The sequence below is a fragment of the Carcharhinus amblyrhynchos genome, chromosome 10 (assembly GCF_965287045.1).
Source record: "Carcharhinus amblyrhynchos chromosome 10, sCarAmb.v2.hapA, whole genome shotgun sequence".
NCBI lineage: Eukaryota > Metazoa > Chordata > Chondrichthyes > Carcharhiniformes > Carcharhinidae > Carcharhinus > Carcharhinus amblyrhynchos.
The window spans coordinates 42,132,994-42,154,166 of NC_137333.1; the positions used below are offsets into that span (position 1 = coordinate 42,132,994).

The window sequence follows — 21,173 nt, forward strand, 5'->3', positions numbered from 1 at the left end:
CAGACTTTAGAACAGGTCACATGATCCTTATCTTTGGTGGTGGGCAAGCATTTAATCACTTTCCCACTCCAGGCCAATAAAGTTCATACTGTAAGGCCTATGGGGATCTTCTCGTCCAGCCAATTAAGGCTCTTTACGTAGCCAATTAATTCCCACATAGGGACCTCATCTTACAGGGGCTGACCATGCAAAAGAGCATGATAAAGAGGGGGGGAGGCACTCTGAAAACAACTGCCTTTGTTTCCCCACTTTGCCAAGGTCCCCTGCAGGCAATCCCTTCCCACCTTCAGTCACTTGTGGCCAAGGATCCAGCAGTGATCCTAGGCCTTGTTAGGTATTGTACCAACAATAGCTGGTGGCATTGCTATTGAAGGGAGCTGCTGGCCTCTGATTGGTTGGCATCTCTCAGTGGGTGGGGATTTTCCTAACCCTCAAGCTGGTTTGTCAAATGTCTGAATGATACATGATGTAGTGGGTCTTCCCAAGAGAATCAGATGTGGGGCTCATGCTGACAAACTAGAATTGTCTTCATAACATTCCATCTCAGACATAATATTCTTATAAACCACGTTTTTGTAAATTTTCTTTTAGGCTCAGCTGCTAACCAAAGTAAAACATCTATTTCACGTCAAAATTATACAACGTCTTTAGTCTATTGTCCAGGTATTTCTCAGTAACATGCTGAAAATTCCAATTATCTTGTGACATTGATGCTTATAACCATAGCCCATACTTACTGAGATGTTCCTAAAGGATGTTATAATAGGCATTGGGATTGCTGACAATGCGACAGGAATTTAACTGCAATGAAAAGCACCATGGGCTGATATATAATTATATTTTCTTTCAATGATTACCATATTCAGCGTACTTGAGGACTAATCATTCCTAATGTCATCACAACTACATATATAGCTCAGACTTCAGTAGTTTTAACAGCACACACATGATATTCTGCAGAGCTACAAATAAAAAAAATCCATAGCTACTTTTTGGTCACGTGAACTTTGAAGGAGGAAAGTGCTCTGTTCTCCAGTTATCGAGCTTTAATTCTTCTGAGAAATTAAGAAACAATATTCATGTAGGGCAAATCTTTTAACTCCAATTCAATGTAGTAATTTGCACCACAGCAACAGGAATTTTCCCTTTTCTGAGCATTTCAAGTATCTTATTTACAACACATCTATTTAACAATTGCCACTAGACTGAAAGGACACTCTTCCTCAGGATGATATCTCCATGTTTTCAATTACAAAAATACTGGTTGAATTCCACTGTGTCAATTCTTTATCAATTGATGGCAATTCCTTTTCCAGTTCAATCTGGAAACATGTTTTGGCTTTTGATTTGTTTTTCAGTGAATTTGTTGTAGTTTCAAAGCAAATAATTTTGGAACTCAAGTACTTCAACTGCTGAGTTGCTGGATTATGGATGTGTAACTCCCATATCAATTTGAAAAGACTGTGCTCATGCAATATATTGATATTGCACATGGGTTTGTAACCATCCTATATCAGCTGTAGCAAGCCACGATAATAACAAATGGCTGCTATGACCAACCCAGTTATCAAAACATCAAATAAAATGTTCTGGTATTTTACATATGCCAATAGTGTAAGTACTGAGAAAACCAATGATGATTACACAATCTAGGAAGACAATGGGGGAATTCTCCCATTTTGAGACTAAATTCCATGGCGGGTTGGGAATATGGAGTATTTCTCACTGTGGCAGCTGATGGTAAAATACATCAAATCTTCCAGCCCCAACCTTATTAATTATGCAACTGAGGGAATTACACTATCTTCAGTGCCGAGGCAGGTCTGGATAGCATGTAACCCACCATCATCTGGGTGCCTTATTTAAACGCACCTGACATCCCCATTGTTGGCAATATTTGCACAAGATGTCAGGAAGAGGAGGTAAAGGTCAAGTCCCCAAGTTCAATGACAACTCTCTGGTCATTCTCCTCAACCACGCTAAGGCCAGCAGGAACGTTTTATTCCCAGTATATAGATGGAACAGGCCTAGCAGGGAGACAATCCTGGCACGGATGCAGTTGGCCAAAGTGGGGAGACCAGGCATTGGCACTGAAGAAATGAGCAGCCTCCACATCACATGCATATATGAGCCTTCCCCTTGCATGTGGATGTGCTCTGCACTCTGTAGGTAACTGGTCCACAACTCTGTCCAATTTGCTCCAGTGATGATGTGCCACACAAAAGTAGGCCATCTTACAAAGGGGGGAGCGTGGATTGATCTGAAGTGCAGTGAACCTATGTACCATGCAACTCCTCTCAAACATTCTCTTCTTTGACTAGCAGAAGTTCTGATATAATCAGGGGAAACACAGTAAAAAGTCTGACAACACCAGGTTTTAGTCCAACCGATTTATTTGACAGTAAACGCACAAGCTTTCGGGTTAGTCCCTTCGTCAGGTGAATGGAGAGTTCTCCGTTCACTTGACGAAGGGACTAACCCGAAAGCTTGTGCGTTTACTATCAAATAAATCGGTGGGACTAAAACCTGGTGTTGTCAGACTTTTTACTGTGTTTACCCCAGTCCAACGACGGCACATCCACATCATAATCAGGGAAGGCAGGAAAAGATCAGAGAGGGTCTACTGTGCCACAAGCTCTTCACTGAGTATGGGGAAAGAGTCTTGGACCCCTATGCACCGAACAAGACAAAGCCATTGGTGACGCAGAGCTGGGTCTTTAAACTCCACCTAGTAAGGTTCTCTACTCCAACCTCAAAACCAGCCCAGAATTGGCCTTGCTAAATTGCCCCTTGGTGTGCAAAGATGTGTAGGCTAAGTGGATTAGTCATGGTAAATGCATGAGATTATGGGGATAGGGTGGAGAGGAGGACCTAGGCGGAATGCTCTTTGAGAGTTGGTGCCGATTTGATGGGCCAAACTGAATAACCCCATTTCCTCAAACTCTCTCTGCTACTTTGCTGCCTGGTCACTTAACATGTCTTTATCCCTTTGCAGGCTCAGGGTACCCTCACACTCACTTTTCCACCTAGCCTTATATTGTCAGCAAACTTGAATACATTACACAATTTCTTTATCTAAATTGTTAATATAGATTATGAATAAAGACCTAAACACTGATCCAGGCATCACCCCACCAGTATCAACCTGCCAACTCTAAAAATAATGTAATGATTCTCACTCTGTTTTCTATCATTTAACCAGCCCTCTGTATCTGCAAATGCATTGCACAAGATAAGGGCTCCAGGGGCAACCACCTTTCACACTGCACCTAATCAAATGTTTTTTGAATATCCTAACATACTAAATCTATTAGTTCCCTTTATTTACCCTAATTACATCGAGTCATACAAATCATTATAGCACAGAAGTAGGCCATTTAGCCATTGAGTCCACACTGACTTTCTACTGACCAATCCATTCAGTCTCATTCCTTTGCTCTATCCCAAAGCCTCATAGGTTGATTTCCCTCAAGTGCACATCCAGTATCCTTTTGAAGTCACTGATCATCGCAATGCTTCAACCACAATGTAAGCAGGTTGTGTGGCAACTCATTACCACACACTGCTTAAAAGATTCTCACACTCATTCCCCCTACCACATCTCTTGCCATAAACTTAAATCTGTGTTCCTTAGCCCACTATCAGGGAATGTGAATAGATTCTCTTTGCCAATCTTATATAAAAATTATAATCTTGTATTCCTCTTGTCACAGCTTCCCTCAATCTCCTGTGTTCCCAGAAGAAATAGTCCAGCTTGGAGTCATAGAGTTTTACTGCACAAAAAGAAGCTCTTTGGCCCATCGTGTCTGCTTCAGTCATGAAGTATCTTTCTATTCTAATCCTATTTTCCAGAACTTGATGTGTAGCCTTGTTTGTTTTGACGCTTTAAGTTTTTCTTCAACCTAACTTTGAAGCTAAAACTCTTCATACTTGAAACCATTCTAGTAAAACTCCTTTGCACCATTTGAAGGACTCTCTCATCCTTCCTAAATTGTGGTGACTAGAACTGTAGACAAAATTCCAGTTGTGACCTAACCAGAACTTTTAAAGATTTAGTGTAAAATCTTCAGAAACTCTCAACAGATTTGTCAAATGCAATTTCTCTTTTATAAACTCATGTTAACTCTGCTTAATCATATGAAGATTTTGTAAATGCCATTTACACTTCCTTAATGATTAATTCCAGCAAATTCCCAATAAATTACATTAAGCTAACTGGTCTATAGAACATAGAAAAACTACAGCACAATACAGGCCCTTCGGCCCACAAAGTTGCGCCGAACACGTCCCTACCCTCGGGATTACTAGGCTTACCTATAACCCTCTATCTTCCATGCACTTATCTAAATACATCTATAGTTCATCAATTGTTCTCCTCCTTCCTTTTTGAATGGCAGAGATCACATTGCTATCTTTCCCTAGGGAATTCTGGAAGACCACAACCAGGGCATCCACTCTCACTGTCATCATCTCCTTTTAGAATCTCCACTTGTAAGCCATCAGGACCAGGGGATTTGTCCACTTTTAATCCCATTAGATTTTCCAGTACTTTCTGTTTACTAATATTAATTATTTTAAATCAGAGTAGACCTTTGGTTCCCCACTATCCATGGTATGTTAATAACTTCTACTGTGAAGAAAGATGGAAAATAATGTGCAACATCTCTGCCACTTCTGTATTGTGCATTATAATTTATCCTGTTTCAGCCTAAAAGGTACCCGCATTTACATTTGCTACTCCCTTTTTAACATGCTTGGAGAAGCTCTTACAATCTGGTCATATATATTTCTTGCTTGTTTACTCTCGTATTCTATTTTTTCCCTCATCATCAATTACTGGTTTCTAAAGCTCTTCTAATCCTTAGACTTACCACTGTCTTGGCAATACTGTAAGCCTCATCTTTTAATCTAAAAATTATCCTTAAACTCTTTTGTTAGTCGTGAATGGATTACTGTACAGTTTTTAATTTCTCTGTGGAATTGTATATTAGTTGAAATTTATGAAATAGTTTAAATATTTTCTATTGCTTATCTCTCAGCATAATATATCTAAATTCCCAATCTATATTTGCTGATTTACTTTTCATACTGTTAATTCAATATTCTAGTTTCTGACACACGTATCTTACTCTTGAACTGAAGGTGAAATTCCATCATATTACAATGACTCTTCCTCAAAGAATCCATTACAACGAGATTTCTAATTAACCCTATCCCCTTACGCAAGGATATTTTGGCCTTGGAGGGAGTGCAGAGGAGGTTTACTAGGCTGATTCCGGAGTTGAGGGGGTTGAGCTATGAGGAGAGGCTGAATAAACTAGGCTTGTACTCGTTAGAGTTTAGAAGAATGAGGGGAGATCTCATTGAGACATATAAGATGATGAATGGGATGGATAGGATAGAGGTGGAGAGACTCTTCCTGCTCAGAAAGGACAGTAGGACTAGGGGGCACAGCCTCAAGATAAAGGGGGGGTGGTTTAGAACGGAGTTGAGGAAGAACTTCTTCACTCAAAGGGTGGTGAATCTCTGGAATTCTCTGCCCGTTGAAGTGGTGGAGGCTACCTCGCTAAATATTTTTAAGACGCGGGTTGATGGGTTTTTGATAAGCGAGGGGATTAAGGGTTATGGGGAGAGGGCGGGAATGTGGAACTGAGCCACGACAGATCAGCCATGATCTTATTGAATGGCGGGGCAGGCTCGAAGGGCTGGATGGCCTACTCCTGCTCCTATTTCTTATGTTCTTATGCCAGTTAAGATCTTAAATATCTAGGAAACAATGCATTCCAAGAGCTTACCCGCAAAACTACTTTTGCCAATTTATTCAGTCTATAAGATTATATTGCACTGCCTTTGTTACAAACTCCTGTTTTCTTTATTAATACCCTCTCCAATAGCATGGTAAGTCGCACTGGTGTTTTCTATCCCTTCTTATTTCTACAAATTGATTCTACTTGCTGCCCTCCAAGCCAACATTATTCCTCACTACAGTCCTTATCCCACTCTTTATCAGGGCTATTCATGCTCCTTTTCCAGTTTGTCTGTCTTTTCAAAACGTCAAGCATCCTGGAACATTTATTTTCCAATTTTAATCCCCATGCAATGAGGTTTTTAAAATGACAACTGGATGAAATCCATCTAAATCTATTTACTCCATTAATTTGTCTACCTTGTTATAAACATATCTTTCAGGCAAGTTTAACTTCAACATTTTTGCCTGATTTGTTCTTATTCACTAATGCCCATTAACCTTTAAACCCTGTTCCTTCTTGCGATACTCTGAGACGAATTTTCCCATACTACCTACCATAAGAATCATAGCAGGTGAGGGGCAGACCAAGGAAAGGTTCGTTGACCTGGGCCAGGGTCTTCCAGTTTCAGGGCGAGCGTGGCCAGAAAATCCCACCCTCTGTTTATATTTACCCTAACTGCGACATTGTTCTATGGGTCTGACTTTTCTTCTTAGATTCATAATTTTCATCTAAACTCCAACTTTAAAGCTTTATCAATAGCTGATTTATTCAATTTATGAGGAAATGGTTTAAGTGGAATCTGCTCTAAAAGGAACAGAGCCCTCTTTTTTCAGCACTGGAGCCATATTTCAAAACTCCTGGCTCGGCTACACATTCAACTTGCTGATTTGTCTCACTCTGTGCCTTTTTGCGCATAGTCCAGGAAGCATTCCAGAGATTAATTTTGAGGTTCTGTTTAGGTGGCATAGTGGTTAGTACTGCTGTCTCACAGCGCCAGGGATCCAGGTTCAATTCCCGACTTGGGTCACTGTCGGTGGGGAGTCTGCACGTTCTCCGTGTCTGTGTGGGTTTCCTCTGGATGCTCCAGTTTCCTCCGGAGTATCCAGACTTGCTGGTTAGCTGAACTGGCCATGCTAAATTCTCCCTTAGTGCATCCAAACGGGCACTGGAGTATGGCGACTAGGGGATTTTCACAGTAACTTCATTGCGGTGTTAATGTAAGCCTATTTGTGACAATAAATGTACCATTCCTTATATTCTCTTGGCAGAGCCTCATTCCTTGTTCTACTTAAGTTGCCTGTTCCTAGACAGATCATTACAGCTGGATCCTCCCTGTCCCATTCAAAGATTTTCTCCAGCTGTGAGATGATGTCCACCACAATGGCACCAGGGAACACAACCTTCAGAGCTCCTGGCCACAGCTACAGAGGCCAGTGTCTTTCTCCCTAACTATAATGAACCCTATCACATTCCTTTTCACTCCCTCCACTTGAGTAAATTAATGTAACATGGAACTAAAGTCAATTGCTCATCCACCCTGCGAACCTTCCTGCATCCGCACAGGCGGCAAGAGCCTCATATTTGTTGGATAAGAGCTGCCAGATTCAGTAACAGAGATGTTTTACAGTATATTACAAATCAATTTCAGCTCAAGATCATTACTGCACAGCTGTAAGATATCACTTCGTACATCAGCCGTCCTTTAGCTCAGCCTTTGTAAGTTCCTACCTTTATGCTAGTTAGTGTTGAATTCTGCATAGGTTTGTCAAGTGGACCCAAGCCACTGAAAGCTGGGGTTACATGGGCCACAACTAATTTTATTTAGGATCCTTATGGCAAAGAAGCAAAGATTTAATCTGGGCTGACTTAAAACAGAAGGAAACAGAACAATACACTAAATAACAGCATTTTACACCTTTTCTTCGGGGCACCCTGAAAAAAATCTAAATTCCTAATAAGCACCATTTTAGTAGAAAAATGGATGCAACTTGTAAAGGTAGCAAGCTGACAGACAGTAGAACAAGCACTGAAAATCTCAATACATCTGTTACATGTTTCGTTCCTAATGCTAAACACTCATCTCAGGTTCTGTGTGACTAGCCAATCCTATAACAAAATAACATCATGTTCTGTACAAATTAAAATGTGCCTTTATCTGCCCAACTTCTAGACAAAAATAGTCGGTAGAATTTTCCCATAGTTTGTTAGTGTCAGGCTCAGACTGAAAATCGTCAAGTAGCTCTCCAAATGCATTAACAATTTTTCATGCCAGATTTTCTGGCACTGACACAAAAACAATTTTGGGATATGGTTTAAGCTGTCAGTCTGCAGGGTGAAGCCTGATAGAACCTGCAAAGCCATCTTTAAAAGGCATCCTGATCAGAACTGACTTCAAGCTCCCCAGCGCTTTGTGGGCAGGAACCTTGTTATGTCACTGTCGAAGGATGAGGAAAAAATCAGGAAACAAGATAGTGCTAGTGAAGTCTGATTTCCTGACTCTTGTGGAATTTTGCACCCGTGTTGCCATTCTTGCTGATTGCAAACATGGGTGTGAAAATGTCCCCAGTGAGTCCTAGGGGGTCTAGAAGGCTTATCCTGACACTCCTCCAACTTACAGTAATACATCTCATGCCTCTACACAAGCAACTCAGATTCAAAGAACAGAGGCTTATACATTAAGCAGACAAATTAAATATTGATACAGGTAACAATACTCAGTATTAACATACTTACAGTAATTACAGACTAGATTATTCACAATATATTAAAACAAAATATATTTCTTTCATCTAACCATCAAAATGATACTAATCCTCAAACAAACCCACTCACTTCCACAAATTGAAGCAGGACCACACAGCCTCTGAACAGCTGCAAACTCCAACATCAAATGAAGCCACCTAAGTTTAATTGAGAAACAAAAAATGGGTAACAACATTGGTGGGTGTAAACTATAGACTCTCCCACTGCCCCACAAAATTCTCCCAAAAAATTTTCTAAATGTGGTCTCTGGTAGGAAATGTTACGTGAATTCCGCCAGATGGGTCAGTGTAATTCAGATTGCAATTGACCCAACCTTAGACTTTTTTTTGGAGCTTGGGATGCTTTGCACCATGAAGGACTTCAGTAAAACCAACTCCTTAGGGATTGAGACACCTTTTTTAAAGGGCACACTGATCTCAAAATTAAGTTAAAGCCCCCCTGCCCATGTAATAGATTCCATCACTGCCTGACCCCTTCTCTACTCCCACCAGGCCACCCTCAAACAGAAGGAGATGGATGACCAAATTGTTGAGAACTTATGAACCACTACAGCAGTAAAAGCATATGAATTAGGAGCAGGAATAGGCCACACAGCCCCTGGAGCATGCTCCTCCATTCAATAAGATCATGGCTGATCTGATTGTAACTTCAACTCCACTAATGCCTTGTATAACTGAAGCATAACCTCTATTGTTGTAATCAATTGCTCTTACAATAAACAATAACATTCTATTAGTTTTCCTTATTACCTGCATACTAACCTTTTGCAATTCATGTGTTAAGATACCCAGATCTCTGTGGCCCTCTGAATTCTGCAATTTCTCATCATTTAAATATGCTTCTTTTCTTCCTACCAAAATTTACAATTTCACATATTCCCACATTATACTCCATTTACTCGGTCATTACTCACTTGCTTAACCTAGCTATATCCTTATGTCCTTTTCACAACTTACTTTCATACCCATCTTCGTGTCATCACTAAATTTAGCAACCACAACTTCAGTCTCTTCATCCAAGTCAAATAGATAAATTAAAAAAAGTTGAGGCCCCACCACTGATCCCTGTTGCACACTTCTCTCTACATCTTGCCAACCAGAAAATGATCCATTTGGGCCTACGCTTGGTTTCCTAGTCAACCTTCCATACATGCCAATATATTAGCCTGTGCACTGTGAGCTTCTATTTTCCACAATAACCTTTGTTGTGGTACCTTATCAGATGCCTTCCGCGAATCTAAGTCCAGTACAACTACTAGATTTCAGCAAGGCTTTTAACAAAGTACCACATAGAAGACTAGTCAGGAAAGTAAAAGCCTAGGGGATCCAAGAAAAGTCAAGCTGGATTCAAAATTGCCTCAATAATAGGAAGTAGAGGCTAATGGGTATTCTTCTGGCTGTAGGATGATTCCAGTGGGATTCTGAGGGCTCAGTTTTAGTGTCTGCTTTTTGTTGTGCATTCAATGATTTAGATTAAAATGGTGGAAGTACGATGAAGAAGTTTGTAGATAATACATAAACGGCTGTGTGGTTGATAGGGAGGAAGAAAGCTGTAGATTGCAGTAAGATATCAATGGATTGGTTAGGCGGGCAAAGAAGTGTCAATGGAATTCAATCTTTAACAGTGTTAATCAATGCATTTGGAAGGGCAAACTAGAGAGTATATGATGAAAAGTATACGATGCAGGCAAGTATACCCACAGGTCCCCGAAGGCAATAGGGCAGGTAAATAAGATAGTTAGAGATTCATATGGGTACTTTTCTTCATCAGCCGAGGCATGCACTGCCAATGTTAGGACTGGGCAAAACACTAGTTAGGCCTCGTCACCACATTACAGAAAGAATGTTAACACACAAGAGAGAATGAAGAAAAGATTTAGAAGGATGTTGCCAGGATCGAAGAATTTTAGCTATGTGAGTTTATTTATTAGTATTACAAGTAGACTTAACATTAACACTGCCGTGAAGTTACTGTGAAAATCCCCTAGTTGCCACACTCCGGCAGCTGTTTGGGTATACAGAGAGAACTTGGCATGACCAATGCACCTAAGCAGCACATCTTTGGACAGTGGAACGAAACTGGAGCACCTGGAGGAAACCCACGCAGACACGAACATGCAAACTCCACACTGAGTGACCCAAGCCAGGAACTGAAACCAGGTCCCTGAAGTGCTAACCAATGTCCAGTGCTAACCAGATTGGAGAGGCTTTGAAACAAAGGAGAGGAGGTTTAATTAAGGCATATAGGGGGCCTAGACTGAATGGATAGGGAGGACCTAATTTTTTTTTTGCTTAATCAGAGATCAATAATCAAGCAGTACAGTTGTGAAGTAATGGTAGACAGATTAGAGGACAGTTAGAACATAGAACATTACAGCGCGGAACAGGCCCTTCAGCCCACAATGTTGCGCCGACCAGTCTTATTTTTAAAAAAAAAACATTGACCCACTAATCTAAACCAATCCCTTTTCGTCCATAAACCTATCCACCAATCTCTTAAACGCCCCCAAACTAGTTGAAGGAAAAATGTTTTTATTCAATGGCAGGAGGAGATCTGCAATTTACTGCTAAATGGGTTGTGATCCTCAGCCCATTTAAAAAAAAAAGTGACTATGCACTTTAAGTGTGATAACCTACAAGGCTATGGACCAAGAGCTGGAAAGTAGGATGAGGCAGTATTACTCATTTCTTCCACCAGCACAGAGACGGTTGGATGAGTTGAATGGTCTCCTTCTATGCCATAACTTTTTGTTTCTAAAAATATAGTTAAATCATCAATTTTAAAAGGAATTAATTGAAGAAATATCTTGCACTTCTGTTGCAGTTTAATTGTCTATGCACGTTTCAGGATACCTTTCAGTCTAGCAATATGATCTATTAGCCCACATTAACAATCTGGTCTTTTAACGTGGCTTCAATGCTCAAGCTCAGTCACGGGATCACTGGAATTTCAATACTACCAGTTAGAGAGGAAATAAAGCTTATTGAAGTCATGGCTTTCATAACAAGCACTCTTCTCCCTAATTAAGTATCATGAAATAGTCCTCAGTCATCTCATACCTCTGTTCAATTATTTAGTTTGAAATGCAATGACTTATTTGTTTCTAAGTAAGTGTAATCTAAGAACTTGCATGCCCTGTGTATCCCAATGATGAAGAGTTTAATTACTTAAATGGAAATAAGATCATGGTGGGGGTGGTTTTAGAAATGGAATAATAGGCAATTTTGTTGGTTTATAATTTATGGCATCACAGAGATGCTATGACACTAGGATGACTTGGATAAATCTGTACAAAGTGGATTGAGAAAAGGAATATTAGTTGAAAATGCATTCACAACTAAAGTTAACAATTTCACATCTGCTACTTAAAAATTAAACATAGTGGAAGAGAAACCAATCAATTTATCATCCAGTAAATGGATTTTTAAATAGGTTATAAACAACAGGACAAGCGATGTATTGAATTTGGTCAAAATGTGATGAAAGGTCAAAGGCAGTACTAAACAGAGGATGAATTCTCCCAAAAAAATTCTAAGTGCCGTATTTGCATGAAAACTGGAGTAATTCACACTGCTTTTTTTCATTGGGGGTTCAAGGAAGAATCCCCTACACTCTGTGCACTGTAGAGGTCATTAGCATGGATATAATTAAATATCATGGGGTGGGACCTATTCGGCCCGGGAGGCCAGCAGCAAGGCCACGTATAAGCTGATCTGTCAGTGCTGAGATTGGCACAAGCGCTGTTGCCCCGCCCTGCCAGCCTCCCAATTGCTGGCCAGGTCGGTCGTTGGCCAGGCCGCAACACATACATCACCAGCCCTCCTCGCTCCCTGACCATTCCTGGACCAGCCCTGAACACTTCACTCCTCTCTCTCTCTCTCTCTTTCCCCCGCCCTGCACCCGCACCCCCCCCCCCCCAACACCGATGATGGGCAGTACCAAGATGCCCCCTGGGCACTGGCACTTTATCCCTTGGACAGTGCTAGGGCACAGGCTGGCACTGCCAGGATGCTAATGCCCAGGGGCATCCCTCCCACCACCCTATCCTCTGGGAGGCCCTGATTGCTCCCCTTTCACTCCAGCCGGCCTCCTGTTCCACACAAGCGAAGAGCTACTGTAATCCCTGCTGGAGTGAACCACTCTTGCGCTGGATTGGGGTGGATGCTAGCGGGCCCAAAGACTTCAGTCCCAAGCCCGCTTATCACACTAAAATTATGCTAAAATGACCATTTAAATGGTCTTTGTTCTCCCCATCGATTTCCAGCATGGAGCAGATGCCGTCGGAAATTCAGCACTGGGCGAGAGGGTGCATACGTGAACCCAACAAATTGGCCACCTCGAGAATCTCCCAAGCTGCTGCGCTAAAACATTAGCACAGCATAATGGAAGAATCACAGCCAGAATGTTTCCTTCAACTCCTTCTTTAAGTTAAATTAGCAAAGTTAACTATTATGGTCATAAGGACAGTTATAAACACAAATCTCCCACATAACTGGTGTCAAAAATAGGGGAGATAAAAACAAACATTCCCCATATGGAAACTGTATATAAAGTATCACTGAACAATGTCAACAATAAACATTAAAAAGAATATGCTTTAGGAGTGAGAAGCCAAATATTCTTCAGTTCGTGAAAGAGACTTTCAAAAAGAATCTTTCTCACTCAGAAATTACTGCATTGCAGTATTTCGTCTTTGGTTAAGAACTAAACTAATAAGTTAATTATTTACTCTTTGTGGAATTTTCTCACCTGTTCTACTTTTCAATTTAGGTGTTACAATATTAAAATCTGATGTATCTATTTCCCAGGCAAGCAGCTGTTTCCCATGGTTGACAGGCATAGCACCCATTTCTGCATTACCTCTATGGGTTACATCTGGAGGATCAACTTGAATGTCAACATAACCGGAATTATGTGCCGGGCAGTCAACTGAAGAAGTGCCATCTTGTACTGGAGTAGGGTCACTGGAAGGACATGGTGTACTGGCAATTATGGTGGCCTTGTTTAATAAACCATAATCTGAACAGACATTGTAAAACACTTCCCGAGCCCGGACCACAGGAAACATCCATGGGCCATGTCCTGTTGCACTGGAACTTAGACTGAATGATGGCGTACCATAACAGGAGAATAGGCTTGAATTAGAAGTTCCTGGTGAGTCACCAGCAGCAAGATCATCAATAACATTGATACTCTTTATGTTTCCAGTAGGATTTGGTGGTTGATTTTCTACAGAGTTGGGCATTGAATGTTGCTTTTTAGGAATCTGTTCTTTGATAGACTGAAGTGTTCTTCCTTAAGTAACTGTAATCAACTATACACTTCGTTTAACAATTCATGCATTTCATCTCAGGGTGCTCAGATGCTTCAATACCAATAGAATCTAAAAGAAAATAGAATGAATAGGAATCAATTTAAAATGCAATGAAAACAAACAAATATTACATTGTTCAATATATATTAATTGTATACCTACAGTTACATTGTAAACCTGAACATGCAATTTTCTGCCATTCAAAAATGTACATTGCAATCTAATATCTCACAACTATGAGCCAAGCTGTATACCAAAGCAAGAGAAAGTGGCAGCATTGTTGATTGATGAGGATTTAATTGGATAGTTTGTCTGAATTAACTAAGCAAGTAAATATTATGATACAACTACCTTCTGGAAATGGAACTATTACTCACATTTGATCATGCCAGAATGTTTACCAGAAATTTATAACACTTCACAGGGTCAGACATTTGGTTGAAAATCATGTCAGAGTAAAATTTTAAAATGGTTCTTGGCTTGGATAATTAGTATGAGAAATATCAAAAGATAATCCATCTCAAATTATTTTGAAGTGACATACAGTTTACAATAACTAAACTGCTAAAAATGGAGCTTTTTCCAAACTTGAACTGTTGGAAATCTGAAATAAAACCTAAAAATGCTGAAAATATTCAGCAGGTCAGGCAGCATCTGCAGAGACCAAAACAGAGTTAACATTTCAGACGTGGCTTTTCATGAAAGGACTCGAGCGAGAGGTTTTTTCTCACCTGGCTAATCAAGGATTACATTCTGAAAGCAAAAGCATAATCTATTTTCCATCTAGAAGCAGCTGGACTTAAATTTTAAAAGTTTGCTTGAGTTTTCAATCCACAGTTTTAACCCGTTCAATTAGATTTCCACCCCTTCCATAGCACTGAGACTGCTCTTATCAAAGTCACCAATCACTTCCTATGTCACCATAATCATGGTCAACTATGCCTCCCATCCTTCTTGATGTATCTGTAGATTTTGGCATAGTTGACCATGCAATCTTCCTCCAACACCTGACTTCAGTTGTCTGACTGAGTGGGATTGCCCTTACTCAGTTCTATTCCTTTATATCTAGTCACTGGCAGAAAAATAGCTTGCAATGACTTCTCATCCCATACTCACAGTGTTAGCTCTGGAATTCCACAAGGAGTCCACATTGGACTCTTCCTATTCCAATTCACATGCTGATCCTCAGCAATATCATCAGAAAACATGTCAGGTACCACAAGTACACTGATGACACCCAACTCTGCCACATCATTACCTTACTCAATCCTTCCACTGTCTTTATCACACTGCTTGTCTTAACAGATATTTCCATCAAATAAATATTGGGAAGATCAACGCCATTCAGCCCCATCACAAACTCTGCTCCCCAGATACCAACTCCAACTTCTCCCTGGCACCTATCAGGAGACTGAACCAGATTGATCACAACTGTACCATCCTATTTGAACCTCACTTGAATTTCTGGCCCCATATTCGTTCCATCACCACGGCCACCTACTTAAATCTCTATATCATCAGCTGTCTCCACTACATCCCTCAGATCATCTATTGCTGAAACACTGAATTGCTGAATTATTTTCCAAACCTTGCTGGATTCCGGGGAAGTGCTGGAAGATTGGAAAACGGCTAATGTTACACCGCTGTTTAAAAAGGGTAGCAGGCAAAAGGCAGGGAATTATAGGCCGGTTAGTTTAACATCTGTTGTAAGAAAAATGCTGGAATCCGTCATCAAAGAAGAAATAGCGAGGCACCTTGAGAAGAATTGTTTGATAGAGCAGGCGCAGCACGGATTTGTTAAGGGGAAGTCATGTCTGACGACTTTATTGGAATTCTATAAGGATGTGACTAGTGAGGTGGACGGAGGGGAACCAGTGGATGTGGTGTTTCTCGATTTTCAGAAGGCGTTTGATAAGATGCCGCACAAAAGGTTGCTACAGAAGGTTAGGGGGCATGGAGTTGGGGGTAAGGTGTTAGCGTGGATAGAGGATTAGCTGTCTAATAGGAGGCAGAGAGTAGGTATCAATGGGTGCTATTCGGATTGGCAGTTGGTAACTAGTGAGTGCCCCAGGGATCAGTGCTGGGGCCTCAGCTATTTACCATTTATATTGATGATCTGGAGGAGGGAGCTGAGTGTAGGGTGTCGAAATTTGCCGATGACACAAAGATAAGTGGAAAAACAAATTGTGCAGAGGGTGTGGAAAGTCTGCAGAGGGATCTAGATAGGCTGAGCGAGTGGGCGAGGACCTGGCAGATGGAGTACAATGTTAGCATGTGTGAGGTTATCCACTTTGGCAGGAATATTAGTAGGAGGGATTACTATTTAAAGGGCGAAAAGCTGCAGCATGCTACGGTGCAGAGGGACCTGGGGGCCCTTGTGCATGAGTCGCAAAAACCCAGCCTACAGGTGCAGCAGGTGATCAGGAAGGCAAATGGGATGCTGGCCTTCATAGCGAGGGGGATTGAATATAAAAACAGGGAGGTCTTGCTGCAACTGTATAGGGCACTGGTGAGGCCGCAGTTGGGGTACTGTGTGCAGTTTTGGTCGCCGCACTTGCGCAAGGATATTTTGGCCTTGGAGGGAGTGCAGAGGAGGTTCACTAGGCTGATACCGGAGTTGAGAGGGTTGAACTATGAAGAGAGGCTGAATAGACTGGGCTTATACTCGTTGGAGTTTAGAAGGGTGAGGGGGGATCTTATAGAGACGTATAAGATGATGAAGGGGATGGATAGGGTAGAGAGATTCTTCCCACTCAGAAAGGACAGCAGGACTAGAGGGCACAGCCTCAAGATAAGGGCGGTGGCAGTTTAGAACAGAGTTGAGGAGGAACTTCTTCACTCAAAGGGTGGTGAATCTCTGGAATTCTCTGAAGTGGTGGAGGCTAAATATATTTAAGACATGGGTAGATAGGTTTTTGGTAGGCAAGGGGATTAAGGGTTATGGGGAGAAAGCGGGAAAGTGGAACTGAGCCACTTCAGATCAGCCACGAACTTATTGAATGGCGGAGCAGGCTTGAGGGGCTAGATGGCCTACCCCTGCTCCTATTTCTTATGTTCTTAAACACTGATCCATGCCTTTGTTGCTTCTAGACTTAACTATTCCAATGCTCTTCTGGCCAGCTCTCATCATCCAGCTGCAATATACTTGAATTCATCTAAATTTCTACTGTTCATATCCCAACTCACGGCAAGTTCCATTCACCCCTCACTTCTTTGTTTGTTGACTTAGACATTTATTTAATCATTCATGAGATGTCGGCTTTGCTGACTAAGCCAACATTTATTGCCTTTCCCCAGTTGCCCTTGAGAAGTGGTGTTGAGCTGCCTTCCTGAATCACTGCAGTCTATGTGGTGTAGGCACTGTCACAATGTTGCCAGGGAGGCAGTTTCAGGATTTTGACCCAGCAACAGTGAAAGAGCAGCGATATATTTCCAAGTCAGGATGGTGTGTGCCTTGGAGGGAAACTTCCAGGTGGCGGTGGTCCCATATACCTGCTGACCTTGTCCTTCTAGGTGGTGGTGATGGGTTTGGAATGTGCTGTCTAAGGAGTCTCGTAGCCACTGCTACTATCATGCATCAGTAATGGAGGGAATTGATGTTTGCGGATGAACATAAGAAATAGGAGCAGGAGTAGGCCATCTAGCCCTTTGAGCCTGCCCCGCCATTCAATAAGATCATGGCTGATCTGAAGTGGATCAGTTCCACTTTCCCGCTTTCTCCCCATAATCCTTTATTCCCCTGTCTATCAAAAACCTATCTACCTGTGACTTAAATATATTCAGCGAGGTAGCCTCCACCACTTCAATGGGTAGAGAATTCCAGAGATTCACCACCCTTTGAGTGAAGAAGTTCCTCCTCAACTCCGATCTAAACTGTCCCCCGCCTTATCCTGAGGGATAAGTGGGAAGAATCTCTCTACCTCTACCCTATCTAGCCCCTTCATTATCTTATATGTCTCTATAAGATCCCCCCTCACCCTTCTAAACTCCAACGAGTACAGGCCCAGTCTATTCAGTCTCCCTTCATAGGCTAACCCCCTCATCTCCGGTATCAGCCTAGTGAACCTTCTCTGCACTCCTTCCAAGGCGAATATATCCTTCTGCAAGTGCAGCGACCAAAACTGCACACAGCACTCCAGCTGCGGCCTCACCAGTGCCCTGTACAGTTGCAGCAAGACCTCCCTGCTTTTATATTCTATCCCCCTCGCTATGAAGGCCAACATTCCATTCATCTTCTTGATCACCTGCTGCACCTGGGTTTTTGCAATTCGTGCACAAGGACCTCCAGGTCCCTCTGCACCGTGGCATGCTGCAGCTTTTCGCCCTTTAAATAATAATCCCTCCTACTATTATTTCTACCAAAGTGGATAACCTCACGCTTGCTAACATTATACTTGATCTGCCAGGTCCTCGCCCACTCGCTCAGCCTATCCAGATCTTTCTGCAGACTTTCCGTGCCTTCCACGCAATTTGCTTTTCCACTCATCTTTGTGTCATCAGCAAATTTCATTACTCTACACTCAGCCCCCTCCTCCAGATCATCTATATAAATGGTAAACAGTTGAGGCCTCAGCACCGATCCCTGCGGCACTCCACTAGTCACCAACTGTCAACCAGAATAGCACCCATTGATTCCAACTCTCTGCTTCCTATTAGACAGCCAATCCTCTATCCATGCCAACATCTTACCCCCAACTCCGTGCACCCTAACCTTCTGCAGCAACCTTTTGTGAGGCACCTTATCAAGCGCCTTTTGGGAATCTAAAAAACACCACATCCACTGGTTCCCCTCTGTTTACTGGCCTAGTCACATCCTCAAAGATATCCAATAAATTTGTTAAACACGACTTCCCCTTAACGAATCCATGCTGCGTCTACTCGATCAAACCACTCTTCTAGGTGCCTCACTATTTCTTCTTTGATGACAGATTCTAGCATTTTTCCAACTACAGACGTTAAACTAACCGGCCTATAATTCCCTGCCTTTTGTCTGCTACCTTTTTTAAACAGCGGCATAACATTAGCTGTTTTCCAATCTTCTGGCACTTCCCCAGAGTCCAGCAAATTTTGATAAATAATTACTAAGGCATCCGCCATCACCTCTGCCATTTCTTTCAGAACCCTGGGATGCATTCCATCCTGTCCCAGGGACTTGTCTACCTTCAGTTCCATTGGTCTATCAAGCACTACCTCTCTAGTGACAGTAATCGCATTAAGGACCTTATCTCCTACCATCCTTCTATCTTTAATCTCCGACAAACTATTTGTGTCCTCCTCCGTGAAGACTGAGGCAAAAAACATTGAAAGCCTCAGCCATTTCCTCATCGCGCACCGCTAAATCCCCCCTCTCGTCCTCCAAGAGTCCAACATTCACTCTAGCCAGTCTCCTCTTCTTTATATATTTGTAAAAACGTTTACTGTCATCTTTTATATTTAGAGCTAGTTTAGCTTCATACTCTATCTTTCCTTTCTTTATCACCTTCTTAGTCATTCTTGTTGATTTTTAAATCTTTCCCAATCTTCTAATCGCCCACTATTTTTAGCCACTCTGAACGCATCAGCTTTTAATTTAATACTGGATATTAATTTAATACTTGGGTTGGAGTCCCAAGGCAATGGGCTTTGACTTGGATGGTGTTGAGCTTTTTGAGTGTCATTGGAGCTGCATTCATCCAGGCAAGGGGATAATATTCCACACATTCCTGACATACCCTGCAGCTACTGGACAGGCCCTGAGAGTCAAGAGGTGAGTTACTTGCCACCAAATTCCTTACTTTTGACCTGCTCTTATAGCCACAGTATTCATATTGCTAGTCTAGTTTAGTCTATGGTGAATAATAATCCCCATTGTGTTGATTGGGGGAAATTTAGCGATAGTAACACCATTGAATGTTAGGGGGCAACGTCGGAGATAGTCATTACCTGGTACTTGTGCGGTTTGAATGTTAATTGCCACTTGTCAGCTCAAGCTTGGATACCAACCATGTCTTGCTGTATTTGCAGTAAAAAGTCTGACAACAGCAGGTTTAAGTCCAACCGATTTATTTGATAGTAAACTCACTAGCTTTTGAGGTTTCCCTCTTCTTCAGGTGAATGGAGAGTTCTGGTCTCAGACAGAGCATATAAAACACAGACAGTTTACAGATTACTGCTTAGAATGCGAATCTTTACACCTAACCTGCTGTTCAAGTCCTAAAGTGGCTGACAATGTGAGTGGAAGGAGCACTGATCACAGGTTAAAGAGATGTGTCTTGTCTCCAGACAGTACAGTAAGTGAGGTTTTGCAAACCCAGGCAAGTCACGGGGGTTACAGATAGTGCGACATGAACCCAAGATCCCTGTTGAGACCGTCCTCATGTGTGTGGAACTTAGCGCAGAGTCGCTGAGCAGAGACTGATAGCCGTCGTGTGTCGTGAAGGCCGCCTTGGAGAATGCTTACCCAAAGGTCGGAGGCTGAATGCCCATGACCACTGAAGTGTTCGCCACAGTAAGGGAACAGTCTTGCCTGGTGATTGTCGAGCGATGTTCATTCATCCGTTGTCATAGTGTCTGCATGGTCTCCCCAATGTACCATGCTTCGGGACATCCTTTTTTGCAACCTATCAGGTAGGCAACGTTGGCTGAGTTGCAAGAGTATTTACCGTGTACCTGGTGGATGGTATCCTCATGTGTGATGATGGTATCCATGTCGATGATCCGGCATGTCTTGCAGAGGTTGCTGTGGCAAGGTTGTGTGGTATTGTGGTCACTGTTCTCCTGAAGGCTGGGTAGTTTGCTGTGAACAATGGTCTGTTTGAGGTTGCATGGTTGTCTGAAGGCAAGAAGTGGGGGTGTGGGGATGGCCCCGGCGAGATGTTCGTCTTCATCAATGATATGTTGAGGGCTCCGGAGAAGATGTCGTAGCTTCTCCGCTCCAGGGAAGTACTGGACGACGAAGGGTACTCTGTCCACCGTGTCCTGTGTTTGTCTTCTGAGGAGATTGGTGCGGTTTTTTGCTGTGGCACATCGGAACTGTTGATCTATGAGTCGAGCGCCATATCCTGTTCTTATGAGGGCATCTTTCAGCATCTGGAGGTGTCTGTCACAATCCTCTTCATTTGAGCAAATCCGGTGTATATGGAGGGCTTTTCCATAGAGGATGGCTTCTTTAACATGTTTAGGGTGGAAGCTGGAGAAGTGGAGCACTGTGAGATTGTCTGTGGGCTTGCGGTACAGTGAGGTGCTGAGGTGACCGTCCTTGATGGAGATGTGTGTGTCCAAGAATGCAACTGATTCCGGGGAATAGTCCATGGTGAGTCTGATGGTGGGGTGGAATTTGTTGATATCATCATATAGTTGTTTCAGTG

The 21,173-nt window shown here is 42.2% G+C and overlaps 1 protein-coding gene across 1 annotated transcript in view; it reads right to left on the minus strand.

Annotated features, from left to right (window-relative positions):
- ercc5 (excision repair cross-complementation group 5) overlaps positions 1 to 21,173 on the minus strand; it is a 130,716-nt gene that overhangs the window by 108,298 nt on the left and 1,245 nt on the right. Inside the window, exon 2 of the mRNA XM_080198022.1 lies at positions 13,263 to 13,896. Coding sequence (XP_080054148.1) covers positions 13,263 to 13,758 — 496 coding nt within the window. The 5' untranslated portion in view covers positions 13,759 to 13,896. The remainder of the gene's footprint in view (positions 1 to 13,262; positions 13,897 to 21,173) is intronic.